General features: G+C 40.8%; 1 protein-coding gene across 1 annotated transcript; it reads right to left on the reverse strand.

Moving 5' to 3' along the window:
- Positions 1 to 200: 200 nt before the first annotated feature.
- Positions 201 to 8,479, reverse strand: lmbrd2a (LMBR1 domain containing 2a). The gene is made up of 18 exons (XM_047593085.1): positions 8,363 to 8,479; positions 7,317 to 7,556; positions 6,994 to 7,103; positions 5,892 to 5,990; positions 5,342 to 5,509; positions 5,025 to 5,235; positions 4,867 to 4,941; positions 4,648 to 4,752; positions 4,376 to 4,556; positions 3,880 to 4,061; positions 3,632 to 3,765; positions 3,365 to 3,470; positions 3,171 to 3,268; positions 2,571 to 2,674; positions 2,248 to 2,294; positions 1,619 to 1,721; positions 1,052 to 1,145; positions 201 to 956 (listed from the first exon to the last, which is right to left on the reverse strand). The coding sequence occupies exons 2-18, from the start codon at positions 7,488 to 7,490 to the stop codon at positions 893 to 895; spliced, it is 2,055 nt and encodes a 684-aa protein (XP_047449041.1). The 5' UTR covers positions 7,491 to 7,556; positions 8,363 to 8,479; the 3' UTR covers positions 201 to 892.
- Positions 8,480 to 10,401: the final 1,922 nt, after the last annotated feature.

Consider the following 10,401-nt stretch of genomic DNA (forward strand, 5'->3'; position numbering starts at 1 on the left):
AATGCAGCACGGCTCCACACAATAAGCGTAACCTAATAACAGCCTACTTAAAAAATAAAAGAAATCTTTTATTTAAAATAAAACATTAAATAAAACGTAGACTAACGCTACTTAGGTTTTAAGCTTGACTATATAATATATATATATATATATATATATATATATATATATATATATATAAATTAAAAGTAAAGATGCCATGAAGGGGTAGAATGATTTTATTTACAATAAAACGGCACACCAAAAATCGTCCAAAAATCAATAATTAGCTGGAGACTGCAGGGCATACAAGTTATGTACACACATAATGACAACAAAAGATTCTTGAATCTTTAATCTAGAAATGCAGTCCAAAATGAAAAAAGTTCAACATGAAACAGGCGTCAACATGCACTGAGTGTGTATTTGATTTTTGTTTCCGGCATAGTGAGTCATTTATGTATACTGGTAAATACTCAGATAGTGGTAAAAACCACAAATATCTGTCTACTCTTTCATACACTGTTCTACTAATAAAACACTTCTGTTCAAAAGATAATAATAATAATAATAATAATAATAACAATAATAATAATGATAACAATAATAATAAAAAGGGGTATGGCTGTATCAAACAAGTTCAAGCACTGGATGACACACACCCTTTTACAGTTACCGATCTCTTTGTATGAATCAGTAACAGAACCAGTTGAGGTATAAAATTTAACTTAAGGTTGGTGTATTCACTTTTATCCATTACCTGAGAGCATGTGCACGTCATATCCTCTAGTTATTCATTTCCTGAGATTCCTTGAGACTGAATTACCTGTTTTTAAACCAGAAACCCTATGTTTTTTTAAACAGTTATTGTAAGACCATCAGGTTTCAGGCTTTTTCATTTCCCTTCTTATCTTTAAACATCATCAAAGATGCCCTTTGGGGGAGACGACAGTGACAGGTAACGCCCTGCTGAGGACCTACGGTGTCAAAAACAAAGAGTGAGTGACAGAGGAAGTCTGTTTGACACAGTATGATTTAGCTCTGTAGGACACAACATTTGGTGAAACTGTACCTTCTGCTTGGCGATCCTTCATCACTGGAGTTGTCCTGCAGCCAGCGTGTCTGCTGCTCATCTGTGCTTTCGTCTCTCCTGGCAAATGTGCTAACTAAGAAAGGACACACAGAAACATCAGCAAAGCTTTTCTGACTTCTCCGTGCACACATCGAACAAGTGAACCTTATCCACCTTTGAACTGAAACAAAGTGAGGAATGTGCTGACACGACCACTTATTATTGGTGTGTAGATTCTGCAACAAAAACTCACAATTATAACAAAATACTGTTTTTCTGATAAGTTATTGTTTGTTAAAGTATGTAGGAGAAGTTCTTTTAAAGTCAGTCCCTTACACCGGACTAAGTATAAGTTCCTGAGGGAGCAAAGTCCAAAGATTCAGTGGGTGGTGTGTGATTCAAAGTAACCCAACCCAACACACCGCAAAAACCTTTATCTACATATACTTGTGAGCATGTACTTAACTAAAATGGCAGATTTTCAGTTTCCTGCATGGAACCGTGACTCTTATGGTCAACGACCTATAACATAAATAAACAACACTAATTCCTTCTATAAATTCTTACCATCTTTCTTCATCCTTGTTACAGGACTGTTATCCTTTAACTCAGAGTAGCCAGCTCTGGAACGACCTGTGGCTCCCTGGACGCCGTACCGCTCCCTCCAGGCCTGAAAAACAAAACAGGAACATTTGGTAAATATGTAAGCACACTTGACAGAAACCAGGACAGAGGAGGCCGCAGACTGGGAAGACGTTCCACTGATCAGCCATAACATTGACAGGAGAAGTAAATAACACTGACCATCTTGTGACAATACAGTGTTATGGTGGGAAACTTTTGGACCTGACATTTGGATGTGGATGTTACTTAGACATGTACTAGACATATCTAGACCAGACCATGACACCCACACTCACATAGCAACGACACTCTTTGATGGCAGCAGTCACAGGCACGCACACAAAAAAATGATTTAAGGACAACTCTAAAAACACAAGGTGTTGACCTGGCCTCCAAGTTCACTAGATCCCAAACTGACAAAGTATCTCTGGGATGCACTGGAACAATCCACAGAGGCCCCGTTTTGGAGGCACAAGGGAGACTTACACATATTAGGAAGGTGGTCATAATGTTATGTCTGATTGGTGTATGGATGTAGGAGAATTTCTTTAATAGAAAAAAAGATTTCTGACCCATTTTCGATTTTCTCCATCTTCCGCTTTCTGCCTTCTCCTTCTTTCTAGAAAACAAAACATTGCGGAGCACACGGTTAAAAAGCATCCGTGCTTAATGAGAACAAATAGTGGACATATGTTAATTTGACATTTCACAATTGAATGTAAGGTGAGATGTGAGAAATAAAGCGGAAGCCAGTGAGGAAACCTGTGGTCATGGTTCATTAATGCAAAAAAAAAAAAAAACAAGGAAGTGGAATCCTAGATCCAGTCTGCAGTAGTTCAAACATGGCTCCTTTAGGCACAAACAACCAGGAAGAGCAAGTTTATGGTGAAACTACCTCTTCTGATGAGCTCTCTGCCTTCGTCCACCAGGTCAGAGGTCAGGTCATCGTGCGTAATGTACTGCTGGAAGCCCAGGAGGTTCAAACACCGGGAACCCAGACTACAACCACACACAATAAACGTACATACTGTTAAACACACAGTGTATACAGTACGTACAACATAACCAGTAAAATCCAACAATAAACAATTCTCAGCAGATTCCTTTCCCACAGACTTGCTATGAAGAACTGATGATCATATGCGTCTTATACTGTAATATACTGTATAACTAATAACAGAGTAAATGATATCATGGTTTTACGGTAGCGGGGACAAAAATAGCAAAAAAATAAATAAAAGTGAGATTAAAAAAAGATATCCTAAAGATAATACTAAGAAAAAAATCTGAATGACACGCCCACTATCAAAGAAATGAGAAGTCCCTTGTAGCAGGATAATATTAAGAACTCCAACAGCAATTCCCTGCTACAGACATACAATATACTGAGAACTAGAACTGATATAATATTCAATGAGCTAACATCAGCAGATACCGGCAGTATTAAAAACAAAATGGATAAATAGCATTACGTTGTTAGAAGTTGTCGGCTTACTTGCAAAAAGTGGCAAAGCAGAGCAGCAAGACGAGCATGGGATAATAGATGTAGAACCCATCAGATATGAAAGACAGCACACGCATAGAGCCCATGATCTGACGGAGGGAAAATCGCATTTTGACATTTTTAAACATGTTTTTATTCGTACACTATGTTTTCGGAAATGATCGTATAGTGTGTTTGGAACGCACAGAGGTGTAGGACGTCTGGATTCTGTCCTGGTGCGAGATGGCAGAGTCCATGTGAATCAGGCCCAGAAAGTTGAGGCACAAAGGAGGTGTGAGACGACAGAACAACCTGAGCCAGAAAAACAAAAATACAACAAAAACAGAAAACAAGAGAAACAAAATGGTATCAGAATAATGCAACATGAGAACACCATGTGCTTCCTCATTTGCCTATAAATCTATACACAGGTGTGATGCTTTTTATTTTTTTTGTAGATTTAACAGACTTACATGCCACTGAACTGCAGGCTGTAAGCATCAGTCTGGTGATGCGGCACCAGGTAGTAGTAGTTGAAAACTCGTATCCTGAACACTGTGGAGTAGACGCACACGCACATGAAGAGGATGCTGACAAAGCACGCCATCTGGTGGAGAGAAACAGAACCACGAGTAGAGAAAGGTTGGATGGATCAGGTCCGAGCGCAGCTGTTTGCCGCAAATTCACGTGATTATTACCCCCTCAGTGTGCGCTTGCTCACCTCAATACAGACGTAGTTGTATTTCTTTTCAGCCAACTGAATAAAGACGGCAAACAGAGAGAGGACAGGGCGTGTGCTGAAGAAGGTGCACTCGGACCAGACTACTGCTGCGGAGAGGAGACACAGGAGGACCGCCAGCAGCCTGCAGGAACTCTGCCTGAACACACACTTCCAGTACCACTCTGAGCACAACAAACACACACACACACACACACACACACACAGGCGTTAATGCAGAAGTTGGACAAAATAGTCAAATTGAGCTTTGAGTGGATGGCAAAAGAAGAAGAAGAAGCATTGTTCATCTGAAGAAAGACCCTTGAATATATTGAGATTATCCTTTAACTTACTCATATTTGTTGGACATAAAATTAATTGAATAAAAAAAAAAAATAGCAACATTCGAGATTCTGTTGCTAAATGAGGAATTCAAGCAGTGGTGGAAAAATGGATGACCAAATTCTGAATGACTGCTTTCTATATTTACTGAACTCACCAACGGTAGGAGTGTAGATGAACCTACGGATCCAGCTGTACTCCGTCGAAGGGAAGCTGTGTGTGAACTGTCGGAGCGGGCTGCTCTGGCTTTTAGCTACGTCCTCCAGATGGAAGGCCTCATCTAATAAGATACACCACTGAACCTGAGTCTGGTTGTGTCTCTGCACAGCAGAGATTACCTGAAACACACACAGGCAAAATCAATATTATTCATATTTTCACGAGAGGTCATATTTCCTAATCATTTCCTAGAATATATCAAATAATTACTTTTTTATGAAGGTTAACTAAGGCTCTTTTGGTGGGAATGCCGTTGTGCTCGCCAGCAGAGTTTTCCCCGCGTCTTATCATCTCTTCCTGGTAGTCAGGGGGACACTGAAATGACACGACACTGAAGTAAACGTGACTGTTCAAACTGAGAGGGCCGTGTACACATGAAAGGGGACGCTTGCAGTGATTAACACTGGATATAAGGAACATATTTCTCACCTTTGTAAAAATGGTGTCCACACACTTCCTGAGAGAGTGGCCGTCCCTGACAGATTCATGTATGCTTGCCACCTCCTGATAATATAAACATTTAGTTTTTTTTTTTGAAGTGAAAAAACAAGCAAGACAAAGCCTCATTATGGATAATATATCCTCACCTCCATGACATCTGCTAGGTTCTCCTCCGCCGCTGCCTTCTCGCTAGACATCTTCGCCGCCTTGAAGTAGGTCTTGGCAAGCAGGTAATCATGGGAAGACGAGAGCCAGTAAGAACGCGGAATCTCCACCAGGCCGTAGCCCAGCAGCAGCACCAGGAGGAAGAGGCCCCAGGTGTTGGCAGCTGTAATACCAATGGTCTGGAACTCTGTCCTGTACGGGTTTAGCAAAAACGATCAATACGCTGGATGAACCCAGTAGGATTAGCAGAAATAATAATAATAATTTAAAAAAAAAGACAAGGTACACTTGAAATTACCACGAGAGTTTCCACTGTGGATGAGCAGCCACATAGATGAGCAGGGAGATGAAGATAAGGAGGTAGGTGCCGTAATATATTGCATTCTCAATTAAAGCCGTTTTAATCTTCCCGACTCGGGTGAAAGCTCCCGACCGAGCGTACGACTGCATGAAGGGCAGCAGCAGCCTGAACACACACACACACACACACACACACACACACACACACACACACACACACACACACACACACACACACACAGAAGAGACAGTCAGTAAACAAAAACACACCCATCATGGTCTGTCTCTCAAGTATCTGTCATCTATCGCATCCGTATCAAGAGTAGTGTACTGTAACTCACTCAACTCATACTTAAAATTCCTGTATATTATTTAAATGAAAAAGAAAGCCACTGCCAGGGTTTGTCATTAATTGTGAAATTGTACATTTATATCATAAAAACCAACAGCAGACAGACCTAAAGTCTATTTTTTATATTTCTACGTCTCGTCGTGCTTTTACCTTAATGTAATTTTATTTCATCTAGCTTTTATATTTTACTTCTCACCATGTAAGAAATTGGGAAGTCCAATAAACAACTCTCCAAAACACGGGTAGGACTCCATCTGGGATATAGCTCCAGGGCTTTTCACACGCCCTTAGCACACTGTTGAGCACACACACACAGAGAGCACACAGTTCACACACAGTAGAGTGAAGACCAAACAGCTCTGACATATGCTTGACCTTAACAACTTTGATATTGTAAATCCAAAACACAAGATAATAAATTTGCTCTGATATCATGTGACTTATGACACCATTGAAGCTTTAATGCAGCCACAGCGCAATTACACAATTATCCATCACAGCGCTATGTCAGACGGATAAATGTGCCAAAATAAATATGACGTGAGCGCAACGTGAATGAAGAATTCAGTTCACCTCCATTGTGTCAGGGACATTGGGGAGAGGTGGAAATGTTGCACATTTTGAGCATTTGTACGACTCTACCAGCATAAAGTCCAACAAAACCTAAACCGTTGGATTTAGAACACACTTTCAACTCTACTGTACCATTATAATACCGCTGAGCAAATAAGGCCGATTACAAACCCATTTGTTTGAAGGCTACAGGAAAAGAAAAAAAGATGTTGACACTGATAACAGCTGTGAAGTGAATTCTGTCATTAAAGGGCGTCATTAATTATTAAATGTATAATAAAACCAAGCTGCTGGGAATAAAGGCAGTCTGTTTTCTGTGACTGAAAGCGGCTGAATGCAGATGAGAACTCATGAGGTGTAAGATGAACGAATCGGACAGTAAGCGCACATGTTGCACTTTTGCATGCATGTTGGAACACAGCCTGCATTCATACAGTGATTTGAAATTATCTGTGTCCCTGCAGCGGCGACAGAGCAAACTGTCACCAAGGCCATCTGTCTGCATTCCCAAACTGAGGTTTCTGTGAGAGATTGTTAGTTGCTATCCTAAAAGGAATGTGAACACTCCTATCATTAGGACTTTTCATACGTGAAAGTGCAGCCTTTTTGCAAAAGGTTTTCTGTAAGAAGACGCGTATTCCTTTTTTTAAACTGCTTCGTTGGAGATCTTTTTGCAAGCCGCTCACTTCCTTCCCTCCACATCATCAAATGTGACGCTTATTTACCTTAAAGATGGAGAAGAAGATGAGTTGGCCTTGGTTGGATTACCGTGTCTTGCTTGAGTCAGGGCAGCTGAATGATTTGAATTGTCTAGAACGCACTGCTTGTAGATGGTCTGAGGGAAGAGCAGACTTTACACAGTCAGGCAAACGCACTCGACGACAGGTCGCAGTGAAAATGGTACAAGTAAAAGCAGTGGAAATGAACACACAGCTCCACGTCCTTCTGTGGCAGGTTACTCTGAAACAAACTAAAACTCCTTCTGATTCTACTTTTACCCACATTCTACTGAAGCCACATGCATGAAACGTGCGCTGGGGTTTCTTACCGTGCTCACGTCAAGCGGCAGGATGAAGACGATGAGGAAGCAGAGGTACCAGGACAGCAGGGTTCCCACCAGGACCATCCGCTGCTGCTTCCGTAGATCTCCATAGCGCTGGAGGAGGTAGAGGGCCAGGCAGAAGACAACCACGACCACGATGGCAAGCGCGGCACCGCTCATGGCGACAAATGATCCCAACGAACAGGCGTCAGGGACTCATGGTGACAGGCCGGAGGAGAAGACAGACTGAGAGAGAGAGAACTGACTATCAGCTACTATCATTTAGATAACAGTTTGACCTGAGGACTCAGTCAGAGGGACGAGGGTTAAAGGGAATATGGATGAAGGAATGAATGAGGGATAATAAAAAAAATGGAATGAAGAACCGAAACTGCAGAATAAAAGCCACTAAATACTTACATATTGTATGAATATTTACATATTCTTATAGCATGGAAGCTGAAACAGGATCCCACAGGCAGACACAGTCTCAAAATAGATTCAGCTGACTTTACTTGAGCTACTTTTGATCTTTTGTCTCTTCTTAAATAACTCATTTTATTGACATCACAAATGCAGCCCATACATTACATTTCAGATCTACCTGTTTTTAACATGCGATACCACAGCAACAGGTTAAAAGTACCAGTCATGATTGATTGATTTAGAAACAGACGTGAATGGAAGACAGTGATTAGAATGACTGGACAAATACAACAGTGGACATCACATGAATATTATATTAATAGTATTTTGACTTGGCAGCTGAAACTGAGAATGACCACAGAAAGAGAGAGACAATCTTTAAATAGACTCCACTTAATCTCCTTTCGATCCCTTTTGTAATTGTGGTTTCCTCTTAAATAACTCATTGTTTTCTTCGTGGTTTGGCACTGGTTGGTTTCAAAAGCAACAGCAGCGACCATCATTTGTTGAAAGATGGACCTGTGACTGTTGATTTCTGAGTTTTCCTTCACAAACAAACAGCATGGAGCTCCCATACCATTTCCATACATCCCGTACAGACCGCGTATAAAAGCACAGACTCTTACCTTGTGGGGCTCGTGTCTCAGGCCGCAGCTCGTGCACCGACTAACGATCTGAATTCACAGTCACGTTATGTTCCCAGACGGCAGACTCCGACAAATGTACACAACCTTTGAAATTACATTACGTAACAAACGTCCAACGTGCATCGCTGGAGCCGCGTGGGGTTATGGGTATTGTAGTCAACACGCTGTCCCACCTTTATTTGTACCCCTATACAGTACATTGTAAACTATTGTGGCACTTGAACCGACAAATATGGCAAAATATATTTATTTTAATCTGGTATGTGCATTTTTTGTCAGTTGTTTATATATATTCTATATTGTAGTAAATGCAGTTTATTACATAGCTGATAGGTCTATAGCTGCTTCACTGTGCCAAACATTACTATGGTTGAAACAGTTTGGATATGCAAAAATATAGATATGAAAAAATTAAAACAAACGAATGATCTAAATAAAAATTAAACTTTGTCAAAGTTTATTTTAGGGTTGCAAAGTTACATGCGATCACTTCAGAAGAGATTCACACACACATTAGCGCTCATACTGGCTTTAAATCAGATTAAGATGAATTCAGGCTGATTTGCACAGGCTTCCAGTTGCAGGACTCATGTCTGCTACAAACAATAATATAATAGTTCTACGATACTGACGAATTGCTGATCTTACCGCATCACCTGCACATTTATTCCTGAGGACAGACTAAAATAAAATCATTCTGTCACACTTTTCATGACAGATCAGTATGCATTTTCCAGAAATACTTCATACCTATTCCACATATGGTTTCTGGCTGTAACAGCTAGTAAAGGTTGCAGCATGTGCCCTTACATTTTCCTGAAAATAAAGCAAATGCAGTGCAAAGCAGAGGAAGCAGAAGACAAGGTGAGAAATACATGATAGCTGTGGTTTCTAGCTTTGGGTTTACCTCATGGTAAATGCTTTTCTACGTGAAAAATATTTGACAAAGATGCAAAAAAAGGGAAAGAAAAATGTCTTCAATCCACTTCAGTTGCAGAGGAACATCCATAGGAACGGTTCGTCAGCGTGCAGCGGCCCCAGCACGTCATAGCACACAGACTGGTGTTCCAGTAAAAAGTCCATGTGTCCCAGAAGACTGAGCCACAGATGCTCCACAATATTCAGACAAACCGTCCAGCCTGCAGCTGCTCTGAATATGCCTAGAGAATCCATCCAAACTGACCCGAACATGTCCAGAGATTCTGACCAGTCCTCAAGAAACTCATCACCCGGCTCCATCTGATTCATAAAGACGATGAATTAACTGTTGATTAACAGCTGCAATAAAACAATTCTAGAATCAGTTCATTTACTCATTTCACTCTCCACTCTTCTGTTTTACTTACGCTTTTCCCTCCGTCCTGTCTCTGCAGAGCTAGGCTAATTAGCCTGATCCAAACATTTGCAGAGCAGCTAAACCCGTTGGCAGGTGCTTAGAGTGGCCATCTGTCCACCTGCATTCTCACTTTAACCCTCTCTCTCTCTCTCACTCTCTCGGATTAGAGAAATTAGGTGAAGTCCATACACAGGTGAGGTCCATACACCGATCAGGCATAACATTATGACCACCTGCCGCTTCCATAACAGTTGTGATTCATCAGAGGATGAGGTGTCTGGTAACAGGTTGTTGTTAGTGGGGTCCTTTTGGTCCTACGGGTTGAGGGGATGGGCCTCTGTGGATCATCCCACAGATACTTGATCAGTTTGGGATCTAATGAATTTGGAGGTGTTTTTCATGCTAGGAAAATTGATCCTGAACATGAAAACGATAATGTGATAATGGTGCTATAACGTGTCTAATTGAGATAAATAAACAGACAGACAGTCCAATGACATTAGTGTTATTGTTAAATTCTCTGTAGGCTTAACTGTAAGGGGACTGATTGTATTTTTTTTAATTTGTTATAACAAAAGCTTCCACTAGATGGAGTCAGTGAAGTATTACATGGCTCAGTAGAAACCAGATGAAGATGATTTTAGTTCTTTTAAGAAAAACAGTGCGATGATTTGAGAACATG

The sequence above is a fragment of the Mugil cephalus genome, chromosome 8, assembly GCF_022458985.1.
Source record: "Mugil cephalus isolate CIBA_MC_2020 chromosome 8, CIBA_Mcephalus_1.1, whole genome shotgun sequence".
In the NCBI taxonomy this organism is placed as follows: Eukaryota; Metazoa; Chordata; class Actinopteri; order Mugiliformes; family Mugilidae; genus Mugil; species Mugil cephalus.

Coding starts and splice junctions, on each gene's coding strand:
- lmbrd2a (XM_047593085.1), bottom strand. CDS start 7,490: ATGAGCGGTGCCGCGCTTGCCATCGTGGTCGTGGTTGTCTTCTGCCTG. Junction 7,104..7,316: donor TGCCGCTTGACGTGAGCACG/GTAAGAAACCCC, acceptor CTCTTCCCTCAG/ACCATCTACAAGCAGTGCGT. Junction 3,766..3,879: donor ACAACTACGTCTGTATTGAG/GTGAGCAAGCGC, acceptor TCTCTCCACCAG/ATGGCGTGCTTTGTCAGCAT.